The sequence below is a fragment of the Dermacentor silvarum genome, chromosome 9 (genome assembly GCF_013339745.2).
Source record: "Dermacentor silvarum isolate Dsil-2018 chromosome 9, BIME_Dsil_1.4, whole genome shotgun sequence".
Classification (NCBI taxonomy): Eukaryota; Metazoa; Arthropoda; class Arachnida; order Ixodida; family Ixodidae; genus Dermacentor; species Dermacentor silvarum.
The window spans coordinates 145,799,250-145,815,338 of NC_051162.1; the positions used below are offsets into that span (position 1 = coordinate 145,799,250).

At 46.6% G+C, this 16,089-nt stretch overlaps 1 protein-coding gene across 1 annotated transcript in view; it reads right to left on the bottom strand.

Annotated features, from left to right (window-relative positions):
- LOC119464492 (uncharacterized) overlaps nt 1-16,083 on the bottom strand; it is a 78,042-nt gene extending 61,959 nt beyond the window's left edge. The window contains exons 1-4 of the mRNA XM_037725489.1: nt 15,728-16,083; nt 11,537-11,646; nt 9,562-9,670; nt 331-513 (exon numbers count right to left, since the gene is read on the bottom strand). Coding sequence (XP_037581417.1) covers nt 331-513; nt 9,562-9,670; nt 11,537-11,622 — 378 coding nt within the window. The 5' untranslated portion in view covers nt 11,623-11,646; nt 15,728-16,083. The remainder of the gene's footprint in view (nt 1-330; nt 514-9,561; nt 9,671-11,536; nt 11,647-15,727) is intronic.
- Nucleotides 16,084-16,089: the final 6 nt, after the last annotated feature.

The window sequence follows — 16,089 nt, forward strand, 5'->3', positions numbered from 1 at the left end:
GCTCAGAGATTTTCTCGGTGAGCAGCAAGCGGTGCCCATCTCGGAGGTCATGCTCACGAGGAATGCATTTTGGGTCATGCACCAATTCTGATGAGCAGTATTGACGGTGCATTTGTTGTTTGTTTTGTTAGTTTCGTTATAAAAAAATACCTACATTTGCTAGTTTTTTGCGATGCATCCACTCGCACCTAAAATGCAAAATACTGCACAGAGGCTGCTTTTAACTACAGTATGTGAAAGTGGGCTTTTTACACAGGGCAAAATGTTGTTACAGTTTGCCTTTAAGTAGCTCCACATAGCTGCTAGTTCACACAAGCAGCGAACACTTGCCTCCTCGTCGCTAACGTCGCTGGCCTGAGGAAGAAGCGGAGGGGGCGTTGGAGGATGCGGAGAAACTGGCAACGAGCGGCACTCGATGTTTCCGTCACAGATGACTGGAATGGCAGACAGCGGTGGGACTTGCTCCTTTCCGTCTTCATTGAGCACTTCTTTTGGCTTGTCTTCAGACAGGCTCTGTCCGAGAGCAAGAACAATTCAAAGCAAATTAAGCACCCACCACATTATTAACCAATCAAAGGAATCGGTCATAACATGAACATGAAGCATATGCAATTATTCTGGGAAAAAGCAACCTATTTTCTGGTCATTCACAAATGAAAGTGCGCGGTGACAGTGTGGTTTCCTTTTGCTCAGTTTTCTATGCGATCTCGCAAACCATTCACTGTTCCTCCAACTTCCTTCATAGATATTGTTAAGATATTTTGGTGGAACTGAGAAAAGCATTGATTACCTGCACCACTGCGAAAGCCATTCATCTTAAGTACTAAGTCTTAAGAAAACATTGCTAACAAAGATACGAGAATCTATAGGATCTACAAGACAAATTTCTGTATACCCAAAATTATTGAAGGCCCAGATATTTAACAGCAGCCATAGAAATACCATATATATTGCTACATGCATATTACGTGTTTCTTCTGGACAATGCGCGCGGGCGCCTAGACGAAGAAGACGAACTGCTCTGGGCTCTCGAGCTACCGGCTGATCTGGCCAGCGCTGCAGCTATCTTTTGTAAATATACTTGTAAATAGTCTCCTGTACTTAATTCTTCGTTCGCGTAACATTTTGGTGGAGCGTGCCGTTCCCCGTCCTCACCAGGGAGCTCCGCAGCGGACGCACCGTACAGCTTTCCGCCATGGCTCCCGGTGACGACAACTCGTCTGCTGCCACTACTGCAACTCCAACCACAACGTACGTCACGGTTGCCACTCCCCGCGATCCTGGCATATTCTCCGGCCAAGATAATGTTGACGTTGATGACTGGCTACGCATGTATGAGCTTGTTAGCCGCAACAACCACTGGGACCCTACCATAATGCTAGCTAATGTCCTCTTCTACTTGGGCGGAACACCTCGTGTCTGGTTCCGGACACACAAGGAGGAGATCTCTAGCTGGGACGCTTTCAAGGAAAAGCTCCACGACCTATTTGGAAATCCGACTGGTCGGCAGCAGGCTGCAAGAAAAGAGCTTGCTACACGAGTACAGTCTTCCACTGAATCGTATGTCTCATACATACAAGACGTGCTAGCTCTTTGCCGGGAAGTCGACGAGAACATGGTCGAAGTTGACAAGGTTGGCCACGTTCTCAAGGGGATCGCGGACGACGCGTTCAACTTGTTGATCTTCAACAATGTGTCTACCATCGACGTCATTGTCAAGGAATGCCGCCGCTTTGAGCTCGCCAAAAGCTGCTGCGTCATTCCACAGTTCTCCCGGCTCCCTAACACGGCTGCGACGTCGTCTTGCGTCGCCCTTACCGCTTCACCCCCCTCCAATGAGACCGTCACGCGTATTGTTCGCCGCGAGCTCGAGGCTGCCAGTCCTGCCACGTTCCTTCCGTGCCCACTTGACCCCACCATTGACCAACCAGCCCCAGCGATCTTCCTCATTCAGGAGGTTGTGCGGCAAGAGTTTGCCAACCTCGGTTTTCCTGCTGCCTGCTCCATCTCCCGAGCTGACGCCCGACTGGTGCCGACAGCTGCGCCTCGCAGTGATCTGTATTCCCGTCCCAGATACCGCAACCCTACAGAGTGGAGAACTCCGGACGACAAGCCCATTTGCTTTCGTTGCCACCGCATTGGCCACGTCGCTCGCCACTGACGCACCTCCTGGACATCGCCGTATTCGAGCTACTTTTCCCCGTCTCCTCGCCCATATGCCGACCCTCGCCCCTACTCGCCTCGCCGTATGCCTTCTAGCTCTCACGTATCCGTCGATGACAGTCGTCCCACTCGCTCGCCGTCACCTCAGCGCCGTCGGTCCCCGTCGCCCCAGCCACGCCGCTATTCGTCGCCGACCAATTATGGACCCTCCCGGACGGAAAACTAGACCATGCAGCTCCTGGGGGTAGCGCTGCATTATCTTCGTCGTGCCAAAATCCTCCATTGACGCTCCCAACGTCATGTACATAACTCATAAAAATTGTGCTATGTTTAGCTAGAAGCTCACAAATAAGGCACAATACCTTCCGGTCCACCATTTTTGATGATGATGATGATGATGAATGGTGTTTAATGGCGCAAGGGCCAGGTATGGCCAAAGAGCGCCAGGACAGTGGTTATGAACTGACAATGGACCAATGAATTGCGAAAGGTGTGTCGTGGCTGTAAAAGGGCCTAAAAACAAATCGCTGTAAAATGCGTAAAAAATATATGTAATAAAATTATGGCATTGGCTAATGAGGTGCACTATGATAATGAAAGAACAAATTTCACGATGATGACGATAAACGAAAATATATAAACGAAAAGCAGTACTGCTTTGACAGACCCTTTGAACACGTAAGGGCCTGGAGGCACGTGCTATGCAAAACTACTGTCGCGGCGACATCCTCTGAGGAGTGGATGCGCTACGAGACTATTGGGCATATAACATGCAGTATAACATCGCTCAGAAAATCCAAAACAGCTTTGGTGTTAAAGAGAGGTTCGTCACCAAGAAACATAGCGGGGTGGAGAGGTAGACGGTACTGGTACGCTAGAGGAAAGTGTCTTTTTCTCTCTCTTTCGGCTTCCCTGCACTCCACAAGCACGTGGAGAACGGTAAGCCTCTCTCCACATCTACCACAGGTTGGAGGGTCATTTCCAGTCAAGAGAAAATTGTGGGTGCCGAATGTATGTCCTATTCTCAGACGAGAGAATAGGACATTAGTTCTTCGAATTTTCGTAACGGGACGCCAGGGACCTATCTGTGGCTTAACTAAGTGGAGCTTGTTGTTCGTTTCGGCATCCCACAAGCGCTGCCAGTGGCTTCGAATTTTCTTTCTCAAGTAGGGCTTGAGATCTGTGGCAGGGATAGAAGCGGTAGGGTTAAGGGCTCGCGATGTAGTTGATGTGGCCATTTGATCAGCCAGAACATTGCCCTCGATGCCTCGATGGCCAGGCACCCAGCACAAAATAATATGCTGGTTAGACAGGTATGCCTTGCACAGAGCAGAATATAGTTCAATAAGTACAGGGTTTTTGTGTCTATGTAGAGTCATGACGGCTTTTACGACGCTTAGGGAGTCTGTAAATATTATTGATCTTTTGAGTTTGGATTTTCCTATACTCTTCACAGCCGATAAAAGTGCATAGGCCTCAGCCGTAAAAATGCTTGTTTCCGGGTGCAGTACATCGGACTCGGAGAACGATGGGCCGACTACTGCATAAGATACCCCTGCATGTGACTTGGAAGCGTCAGTGTAAAACTGAGTGCAGGACGAGTACTTAAACTGGATTTCTAGAAAATGCATCCGGATATGTGCTTCTGGAGCATCTTTTGTGACCTCTACAAACGAAGTATCACACTCTATGAGTTGCCACTGCCACGGTGGCACTGGCTTTGCTGGGGCCATCAGGGTATTTTCAAGTAGTGGGATGTCCATTTCTTCACTAATTTTTCTTACACGTAGTGAAAAGGGTTCTCTTGCTGTCGGCCGGTTATTGAAGAGTGTGGAACTGGTCATATCATTTACGGTTGAGAAGGACGGATGTTCCGGGTTCGAATTTACTTTCAGGAAATAGGTGAGGCTTAAGGATAAACGTTGTATATCAAGCGACCACATGTCCGCCTCTACATACAGGCTTGCCACAGGACTTGTCCTGAAGGCACCAGTGGCTAGGCGGATGCCTAGATGGTGTACAGGATCCAGCATCCTTAGGGCGCTTGGCGTAGCGGAATGGTACACTATGGCGCCGTAATCTAATCTTGTGAGTATGAGGCTCTTGTACAAATTCAAAAGACACCGTGTATCACTACCCCAAGCGGTGCGTGACAACACTTTTAGAATATTTATTGTTTTCATGCACTTGTTTCTTAGATACCGTATGTGTGCCACAAACGTAAGCTTCGTATCTAGAATCACACCTAAAAATTTATGTTCGGTTTTTACGGCCACACGTTGTCCCTGCAACTCAATGTCAGGATCGGGGTGCAGACCCCTCTTTCTGGAGAACAGGACGCAGGTGGTCTTTTGTGGGTTAAGGCTAAATCCATTCTCGTCTGCCCACTTAGACACCTTGTTCAGACCAAGCTGAATCTGCCGCTCACAGACTGCGAGATTGCACGAGGCGAAACCTATCTGTACATCATCGACGTATGCAGAATAAAACATGTTTCTTGGGATATACAGACGCAAAGAACTCATTTTTACAATAAAGAGAGTGCAACTGAGCACCCCGCCCTGTGGCACTCCAGTTTCCTGCACAAATGGTCTTGATACAGCATTTCCCACACGAACACGGAATGTGCGATTAGATAAGTAACTTTCTATGACATTTAACATGTTACCACGTATACCAACGTGTGAGAGGTCTCTAAGTATTCCAAACCGCCACGTGGTATCGTAGGCTTTTTCCATATCAAGGAATACAGACAGAAAGAACTGCTTATGGACAAAAGCTTCACGAATTTGCGTTTCAATACGTATCAAATGGTCGGCGGTGGATCGACCCTCTCGAAACCCGCATTGGTACGGGTCAAGCAGTTTGTTTGATTCGAGGAAATGGATTAGTCGGCGGTTTATCAATTTTTCGAACAGTTTGCAGAGACAGCTTGTTAGTGCTATAGGTCGGTAACTCGAAACAGACGATGGGTCCTTGCCCTGCTTCAGTATAGGGACGACAATGGCCTCTTTCCAGGCGGCGGGGATCTTGCCGGAGGACCATATAGCATTGTAAAGGCAGAGGAGAGTTTTCTTTGTTTCATGGGGAAGGTGTTTTAGCATTTGATAAACTATGCGGTCAGAGCCTGGGGCAGACTTGTTGCAACAACTAAGCGATGCATATAGCTCAGCGATGCAAAATGGCTGGTTGTATGCCTCGTCTCCGGTGCATTTTCTTTCTATTTTCTGTTTTTCTATTGTAGCCTTGTGTTTTTTAAATGTTGGCGAATAATGGGATGAGCTTGCCACATGTTCAAAATGTGCTCCCAGGCAGTTAGCTTGGTCTTCCAGACTGTCGCCTTGTGTGTTTACCAACGGGAGTGAATAAGTTTGTAGCCCGTTTATCTTATTAACTTTCTTCCAGACTCTGCCCTCGTCTGTATATGAGTTGATGTCTGATAAAAACTTCTCCCAACTCTCTCTCCTGGCCTGTCGGCGCGTTCTTCGGCCCTCCGATTTAATTTTCTTAAAATTGACAAGATTCTCCGCAGTTGGGGAGTCGCGTAGCAACCCCCACGCCTTGTTCTGCTTCCTACGAGCGTTCCGACATTCGTCGTTCCACCATGGGACACGGCGTTTGCAAGTCGCACCACTTATTTCAGGTATACATTCAGAAGCGGCATCAATTATAAAAGATGTAAGATACTCGACGGCAGCATCAATTCCCAGCGAAGATATGTCAGACCACGAGATACTACTTGTAAGACTTTGGAATTTCTCCCAATCTGCCATATCCAGCTTCCAGCGAGGTGCCTGTGGTGGAGGTTCGTTTTGTAGTGGCGATCTCAGCAGTATCGGGAAGTGGTCACTCCCGTAAGGATTTTTTATAACCTCCCATTTAAGTTCACCAAATATAGACGGGGAGGCTACACTGAGATCAATGGAAGAAAATGTTTTGTTTGCGAGATTGTAGTAGGTGGGTTCCTTCTTATTCAGGAGACACGCACCAGAAGAGAAAAGAAATTGTTCGATTAGGCGTCCTCGCACATCGATACGCGTGTCGCCCCACAAGCTGCTGTGTGCATTGAAATCGCCAAGAACGAGGTAAGGTTCTGGTAATTCATCTATAAATGACTGAAATTCATGCTTGTGTAAAGGGTAATGTGGGGGTATGTAGAGCGAGCAAATGGTTATCAGCTTACCCAGAAGTACAGCACGAACGGCTACTGCCTCAAGTGCCGTATTGAGTGGAAGTTGCTGACAGGCTACACTTCTGTCGAGTATGATGGCCACACCACCAGATGATGCGGCAGAATCCTCGCGGTCTCTTCGGAAAACAATATTCTGACGTAGGAAGTTGGTGTTTCTGGAGTTTAGGTGTGTTTCTTGAACACACAGCACCTTTGGATTAAATTTATTGATAAGTTCTTGGATGTCGTCTAGGTTGTGGATTAGTCCTCTAACATTCCACTGCATTATTGTGTTCATGTTGGAGGAAAATAAAAGGCGCTGTGTGTCTCAAGAGGGAGGAGAGTGACTTTACTTTACAAGGCCTTTGTCAGGCCCTGTAATTGGTGTTTTGTCTTTTTTGGAGCGGTCGAGAGAACCTCGCCGCTCCTTCGACGCTACCTGCGCCGTTTGGATTGGACTGGTGTCCATAGCCTCTTGCGAGGCACTGAACACCCGCTCCAGAGAGCGATGTGTGCGTCGCGTAGACTTCGTCTCGAGCGACGAAGTCTTCGTCCCCACCGTACCGGAGGTCGACAGGACTCCTGTGGCCTCTGCGGTGGCCTGGCTGCTGCCGGAGCTTGTAGAGGCCACTGGTGTGGACACTTTGAGAGATGGCAGGGCAGCGTTGGCTGCTCCCACCTTAGGGGCGGGTGGCGTTAGCCTCGGCACGCTAGGCGTGGTCCGGGCTACCGCCAGAGGCCGTTGTGGTGCCGCCCCCCGTTGCACCACTTCGGCGAAAGATGTTTTAAGCAAGAACAACGAGGAGATACGTTGACGTGCTTCGCGGAATGTGATATTCTCCTTCACTTTTACAGTAATTATTTCTTTTTCTTTCTTCCAGGCTGGACAAGCTCTGGAGTATGCCGGGTGACTGCCGTCGCAGTTCGCACAATGTACCTCGTCATTTTTGCAATCGTCAGAAGAGTGACCAGTTGTGCCGCACTTTGCGCACATAAGCTGCCCTCGGCAGCTTTGGGATGCGTGACCAAATCTTTGGCATTTGAAGCAACTTCGCGGGTTCGGAATATAAGGTCGAACATGAAGTTTTACATAGCCGGTTTCAAGAGTCTCGGGTAATGTGGTTGAACTGAAAGTGAGTATTAAATGCTTTGTTGGGATTTCGTTGTCATTCCTTCTGATTGTGATGCGCTGCACGTGGATTACGCCTTGGTCCTTCCATCCATCCAGCAGTTCTTCTTCATTCAGTGTCATTAAGTCTTCATCTGATACTACGCCTTTGACTGTGTTCATAGTTCGATGCGCGCTCACAGAAACAGGGATATTACCAAAGGCTACGAGGTGTGCTAGTCTGTTGTATTGTTCCTTGTCTTTTAGTTCCAGGAGCAAATCTCCACTTGCCATCTTTGTTACCTTATAACCAGTTCCAATGGTCTCTTTTAGGCACTTGGCCACAAGAAATGGTGAAATTGTTCTAGCTTTTGTAGATGATTGTTCGCAGTGGAGGACGTGGAATTTCGGGAAACGTTCGTTGTGTTTGTTCAAGAATAGTGATGTTGCATCGGTGCGTACCCTTTTCGAGGCACGATCGGTTGAGAAAGGGTTCGGGGATCCCATGGAAAGAAACTACTTGTTCGGCAACGGCGTCTGCCACCCACCGCGGAGCCCAACAAGGGGACGTGGCAGAACATAAGACAAGTCTGCACAGCGCCAGCAGTATGCCGTTGCTATAACCCAATATGGTATACCCAAGGTAGGACAGCCACACCAGGTTAACCCTTGCCGCCAGGAAAAGTCGAAGTGAATGGAAAAGATGAGAGGACAGGACAGATTAAAAGTGGAAGAGAAAGACGAAGATGATGGTAGAGAGAGATAGGAAAAGACGACTACCGGTTTCCCCCGGGCGGGTCAGTCCGGGGGTGCCGTCTATGTGAAGCAGAGGCCAAAGGGGTGTGTTGCCTCCGCCGAGGGGCCTTAAAGGTCCAAACACCCGGCTTCGGCTCAACCCCCAGGATCCCCTTTTCCCCGGACACGGCTAAGCCACGCACGGTTAAACGTGGGAGGGTCCAACCCTCATGTGCTCGGGTCCGTGGTGTCGCAACACACCAAACGCCTGCTTTCGCAGACGCCCCTGCGGGGGGGTCCACCATTTTTAACAGTCCCTGCTGTAACCAGTGCACTTGCTTATTCTGGGTAAGTTAAACCTTTGAGAGTTGTTGCAGTACTTGCAAGGCGGTGAAAACAAATTGCAAGTTGTCACAGCTGTACTTGCACGGTAATGAAAACAAATTCCAAATCGTCACGGCTGTACATGTACGGTGGTGGCTGAACGTTTGAAAATATGCGTGTTTACAGAACAAAGCTCCACCTAACATTGGTTTGGATGTGCTGCAAGCTTCCTTGACTTATAGGCATTATGGAATCTAGTTCAGCCATTTAACATTTGATTATTGCAAGTTTTCCCACTTGTTTCGTTTTTAAGACGGAAGTGCACAACTCGGCTTGCTTGCAGACAGTCACATGGCATGCCTCGATTTCACTATGGCCACGCGTCCCTGGAGCCGTATTGTTTAACAACCAACGCCATTTTCCATTCTTCGGGCCCTTCATCATTGGTTTGGGTGTGAATCAAAGCCACCGCACAATCATCTTTGCTGGGATGGCACCCTCAGTGCGAGCATGACAAATACGGAAAAATTAAATGGAATGATTCAAAATGCGAGTCCTAGTTGCGTCAAACCTACATTAAAATATTTTATAAAGTTGTATAAATATTACCACATTTGTAATAAATTATGGGAGTTTAACCATGCATTCAACAATAAACCATGCGAGAAACTGCCCAAAATAAAAAAAAAAGAAAATTGTCACTTCATTGTCGCCTCTAAATTATTTAAATCCTTGTTTTTTTGTTCTCGGAATAAGCTGCTCTGAATAATTTCAATTAGCAATAAAATATGTGACCCTCACAAGTTTAATAAACACTGTCACATGTCAAGAATGGTTTCGAAGAATGGTTTAGGACAAAATTACACATCAGTAACCAACACTGCTTCCTTGAGACAAGAGCATCGTTTACATCGCGCCAGCAGCTCTCTCAAGGGTGCATGGACAGGTAGAATGACTTAAAAGGCTGCTGCAAAAAATTACAATGGCATCTTTATATCATGGCCAATTAACTTTTAAATTCAGCAGAGGACACATCCTTGGACTCGGAGACTTGAATTACCTTTCGAGCTTTCCTGCACTTCGGCTTGTGGGTCTTTTTTCTGCGTTCAGCTCGTCTTGGAAGACTTTTCGTGGGTCGTTGTACTTGTTGGGTGGTGCTCTTCGATACTCTGAAGTCAAGCAGAAAATAAAAGAAAAAGGAAATGTACTTCCATGAACAGGACAAGCTTGATTGTTTCTGCACAAAGATTTTAAAGGGATATAAGGAGGCTCCCAGAGTAGCTCAAGTTCAGTCGCAAGAGAATGGTGACAAGGCAAGAATGAGGCTATCATGGTAGTTGCTTGAAAAATGCCAGCAATTGGCACATTAACAAGCTCTGACTATAATCACTTGACAACTTGAGACCATTTCATTAACATAATCTCATCAAGACCACCTCCAAATAAGCACAACCAAGGATGCACTACAATGCTCACATCCTCATGCTGCGAGCGTGACCAAACTGCGAGCTGAAAGAAAAGGTTGGCAATAGATTTGCATTGCATATTACTTAGCTAACGACTTAGTATAGCGAGTGCCAGGGCTTAGTCACTAGTCTAAAAGTAATGTTACACACACAACGAAGACCAAGCACACTCTTAAGCCTGCAACCTATACTTGAATGCAATGCCAGCACGCAAACATAGGCCCTTCCTGAAGAAACACATGCAAGCCACGTCAGACCAGTGAAACTTGGATGTCCACATGCCATTATTACCATGTCAACATCTTTGCTAGGTAGCAGAATGCCACACTCCCTAATATTAGCGACACCTGGTCAGGGTGTTTTAAATCAAAATGCACAGACATTTTAAAACCACACTCTATTTATCTGCTAGTATACAATGTTTGACAGCAGTATAGACAAAAAGCTGGTACCTACGCTCATCTTTAACCTATATTGGTCCATATTGGTGTTTTCGCATTTCGCCCCGATTGAAATGCTGGCCACTGTGGCCGGGATTAGATCCCGCGACCTTGTACTTAGCAGCCAACACCATAGCCACTAAGCAACCACGGTGGATGACTGCTTCTATTCCTCATTCGAGAAGGGTGAGAGACCCAGCCAGGGTAATCGATTACACTGACCCAGAAAGCTCACTTGCACATTGACACACAGCACGCTAAGTGCCTGGTGGCAACAACAACATTTTAAGTGTGCCCCTTGGGAATAACTGCTGGCCTCCCCTATGCTGCATAAAGGGAAAGGCCCAACAATCCCACTATCTGAGCAGCTATAAGTAAGACCATGCCACACAGTTGATTTTTTACTACTGCAGTTGTCATTTACATGCACTAATAACGAGATGACTGTGCTTGTTCGCACCTATCTTCCATGCAGCAACATTCTGCCAACTAGCCTAGCAAGAAATAGTATTGATCAACCCATTTTAGATAGGGCATAACCCCACGAGATGCCGCCAACATCTAGACATTGCACAATGTGTGCAAGTCAAGGCAAAAGCTCTATTGACAATTAAAGTGCGGTTTTGTTAACCATCTGAACCCTATTCTCGTTTATCACTCAGTTGTGCACTAGGCGCATAAGGTCCAAGAATAGAGACCTGGGTGAACTGGATTATGTTCACAATACATGTGGTATAATATGTCAAATACGACTTGTGGTAGCTGAAGCCACATATTCAAGCATAGATCATGGCCCATTCCTATGACAATTATATCCTCAGAGCGTTTTCTGCCCTCGCATTGTGTACAAGTGACAGGGAGCCTCTGGAGTAAATCTTTAACGAACATTACTGCTACAGAAAGATGAAAAAAAAAAAAAACAGAAAAACAGAAACAGAAGTGTCATGCAGAAATATGAGTCCAACCATTTTACCACGAGCTGCGGCTGCTACAAGATGGGAAGCTTGGCAATTGAAAAGACTGCTATAAGAATTCACTGCAAGCGATCATGAATGACAAGCACTAAACATTATGTGTAACCAGAGTTGACGACCGACATTTCAATGAGTATTAGCAAAGTCAGGCTTACATGCTTATTGAGATCTTCAAGCTGGTGCTGTATGCTCCTGTACTGGGCGAGCAAATCTTCGTACGATGGTTCCTTGCTGACCGCATTCTGCAGGAACTTGGGTTGAGATTCTGGACGTTCAAGCTCGTTAAGGAACATCAAAAATAAGAATTTGGGGGTTTTACATGCCAAAATCAGGTTATGATCATGAGACCTACAGGCTGCATTTTAGCCCCCCATTGAAATGCAGCCGCCGCGGCCGGGACCAAACTGGCGACCTCACACTCGGACACCAGAGCGACTAAGCTACTGTGGAGAGTGAACTTCAAGAATGTGATCGCAGATCGCACAGTGCAAATGTTCACAGTACTTCCAAATTACACGCAAGTACAGATATTCTAAGCTTGCCACGGAAACGTCAAGAAAATCTTGGCAGCTGTACCTCATGTAAATCAACAGTACCTCTTACAAAATACATAAGTGGTTCAAGACTACCCCATTCTTGAAAAATGACGCCTGGCCTTCATTTTTCTTGGCTAATGAACAATCTTTTTCTACCAAGGAATGACTTTCAGTTAAGACTATTCCAAACTGCAAGAGAGATGCTTTGGGGAAACTTAGTAGCACAATTTACGGACGGACATCTCAAAATGGATGCTAATGTTAACATTTATGCTAAGCAGATATGACTTAGCTACTGCTTAGCTTTAATTTGGTAAGTGCAACATGTGCCCTAAAGTGAACAGTTAAGAAGTATAACAGTGAATATTTAATTAGCAACGTGGACATGACAATTTCATATGCAGGGAAGTTCCGCCTTATCCAGATATCTACCAGAAAGGACAGAACGGTGCTATCAGTTACTGGGACTTCTTTAAAAAGCTGTCCAAATTAAAAGAAAAAAAAAAGGGGGGGGGGGGGGGTACAATGTGGTATAAGCAGTGGCTGTATGTCCCACTAGGTACAACTTTTCTAGTGAAGAAAGCAAAAAATATTCCATGCCAAAGAAATCCACTGAATGTTTACTAAACGCTTCATTATCTACAACAAAATTTAGTCCTCTTGCTGTTTTCAAAAGACCAAAATATTCAGAAGAGACAGCATGAAAAGCTTACACTATACTCTGTTTCATACTCAACAGGCAACACCATAGAAGCTACGCAAGTGACGTTTGGTCACGGAAGTCTCACTTCATTAATTTCACAGTGTAGTGTGCTTTCTACAGAATAACTAGTTCCCATACTAGAACTTGTGGACGTAACATTATGTCGAATCATGCACTATTTGTGCATGTTTTGGCTTCTAGTGTGCGACATACTATGAACACGAGCAGTGTGGTGTAGCCGCTGTTACAGAGACGGTGTCACTCTCTTCATTTGGTGGCAAAATAGGTTCAGATCTGCGATACCTCGTACAAAATAATTACGCCGTATTCTGCGACATAAATGTATGAAAATGTTACATCGAATTACAATAGGCATATGTATACCATTCTTTCGTATGCGATGCACTACTTTCTGGTGACGAAACGAGCAGAGGTCTGTCTAGCCTTTTTATCATTGCCTAATATTTAAGACATGGAATACAGCAGCATGAGACACATCCTGAATGAATCTTTTCCAGGCACACTTCCTGCGTCTGCGCAGCCTGTTTCTAGGCCAAGTATCATGGGTTGTGATGTCCTCTACTCCGCCCGCTTTTTTATTCACACCAAGAGACCGTGGGTGCCACGCCATGTGCTTGTGAACGAAAGCTGCACTACCGTAGGGTTTCCAAATATTAAAGACAAAGATTCAGAATGCTTAGACTTCCAGCTGCCACCGTGTGCAGTCAGAGGTGTGAAATTGGTGTAAGCAGTGCACTGCGTCAACCCAAACAGACTGTAGTGGCACTCACCGGCCAACTCTTGCATCTGCAGCGGACACTTCACATAATTTTGTCTTTTAATGATTTGATAATTTTGATAATTTTCTCAAGCAAAAATGTGCTTTTCAGGTGTGATGTCATTATGTTAGCAAGCTTCACATTCGCCTATCCGCTACGAAGCTATCTGCATGACTGAGTTTATCATGGCCATTTTGGTAACTACCGATGGGATAAGTGTATAGAATACTGTAGTGACCTACATAGTTATGTCAGGTTTTCTGGTGCAAAAGCAAACTGGGCTATCTTGCACTAATTACAAGGTGCCCAAGCACTTTGAGCTCAAAATTGTTCCAATCTTCAATTAAATTCAATGCACGTACATGGTACTGTTATCGAAAGGTTTAGCTGGTTTGGTGCACTTGCCTAAAGTTGATTTAAAAGCAGTATCAAGCAACGTAGGGGGGGGAATGTGCTGAACCATCTAATTTGCCTCAGCACTCTGAGTACATGCCACTGGTCTTCAAACATGCGATAGCCTGATTTGAGAGATTGGAAAGACGTGGTACAGTCAAGTACTGTGCGTGTCTGCGAAAACCGACTGACAGCAACTTTCTTGCACCGCACAGTTCTGTGATCAACTTACTATCAGCATGTTCGTAGTGCGGGCCCTTTTAAGCTCAACAAGTTGCTTGGTAATGTCTAATATTTACGAAGCACAGGCACATGTTTCTTGCAGATCACTTTGCAACTGGACACAGGTCGGCATACAAGTATGCAGAGGCAGTCCACATTCGTTTCAGTGTTAAGTGACGAAGGGTGTTCGCGAACACGAGTATGAACAGGCGAGTGGTCAGTTAAGGTTAGTATGAGAGAGTGACCGTAAGTGAGTTGGAGTGGACGCGACTAGGTATGCAAAGTGGGTGTTGGTGAGTATAAGCGAGCACTAGTAAATACATGAGTGCTGACAAGTGCAAGTGTACATGGCATACAAAACAGTGGTGAGTAAGTACATGTACCACTTATTGACTTCTGCCCACCTAATGCACTTGAAGGAGTAGCAGTAGAGAGTACACTGCTTATGCTGTAGGGTTTCTCGGGAAGCAAAACGAGCTACAATGGCAAATTTGTCGAGTTGTTGCGCACTAGTCCATTCACAGCATGTGCTGCAAAACAAGCTGAATGTGTTGTGTGTAAACTTTGAACATGCTACGAAGCCTCAAGTACAAAGGAACACACACAAATGAAAGGAAGATTGTCCTCTCTACTGAAGAGTGAATGAACAAAGCTGGTACCCATGCACCAGAAACTGACCAAAAAAACACCAAGGCATACAAGTCTGTTCAGTCGCCCCCAGCTGCACTCTAATTGAGATTTTGGCAATTTGTGCTAGAGGCGCTCTTCCAATCCACAAAAACTCTGTAAGAAGTGACAGGGTACAGAGCGCACGCACCCCTGCCACCACTACGTCTAGCCGTGAAACAGCAAACTAATAACTGCAGCAAAGAAAACTACTATAAGATCTGCTGGCACCACCAGTGATATCATCACTGGTATCATCACTCACATATGCTGTGCTGGTACATCCCTCAAGTACCATTCCATTTCTTCTGAAACTGTTCACTCCTAGGTATGTATCCCAATAGCTGAACAGCTATAGAAAATGAATGTTCACCAGAATCCACTGCAATGTTTATCTTCAAGTAAAAAAATACATATATGTATCTGAGTCTGCAACGAACCACAACAACCTGCCAAAGCATCAGGTTTTACTTTGGACAGCGCCTGTAACCTAAAATGCGACAGTATGCTGTGAACCAAGAGTGAATGCGTATATGTATTTTTTAACTCCGGCACTATCGAATGTGGAGGGGTAGTGCAGAATAACGCTCGACAGCTGAGAGTTATGCATACAAGAGTGGACAGCGACAATATAACGAAACATACTATAGCAAAACAACTGCACGTGGCATACATATGCGTGGCACGGACTCCGTGCGACACGACGTGGCAATGCGCCGTTGGCGTGTCAAGCGCACCATAAAGCGAAAGGAAAAAAATACAACAACAAGGTCACACCGCAGCGGACGTCAGCGGCTGGGGGCACCAATCAGAAACAATGACCGTGCTCGGGAACATACAAAGCGTTTTGGTTTTGCTCCGAATAAAGTGTGACACCGTCGGTCTTTCCGTCGCGCATCCATGCGGTACTAAGCGTTAACCTTAAAACCACACTGCCACACCTGAAACCTTCGAATTACCATTGTTGTGGCGCTGCCCCACGAAGAGACTCTTGCGTAAGGGAGCCAAGTACAATTGATTGAACTGTCGCCAACAGGGGCAGGATACGGTTTTTCCTCGCACTTCCAGAGTGCGATGAGGGCGGGGACGGGCTCCGGTCGGGTCGCGACCGCTGCGAAGTCGGCGGCGGAGGCGGGAAGCGTCCGTGGGAAGACGAGTTCTCGAGCTCTCGACTCGAGTGCCCCGAGGAAGACCTGCGGAACCACGAGTAGTGGTCGAGTTGCGACGTCGTCGACGACCTGCGCCCTCCGCAGCGATCGTCGTTGCTGGCACCGCTAGTCCTGGAGTCGTGCGGCGACACAAAAGAAGGAATCGAAGCACTGCCGCGACTCGCGGGCGGTCGACACTGCACGGCCGAGCGCAAAGTAACGCCGCTGCTGGTAGGAGGAGGTCGCGAGTGGCCCCCACTG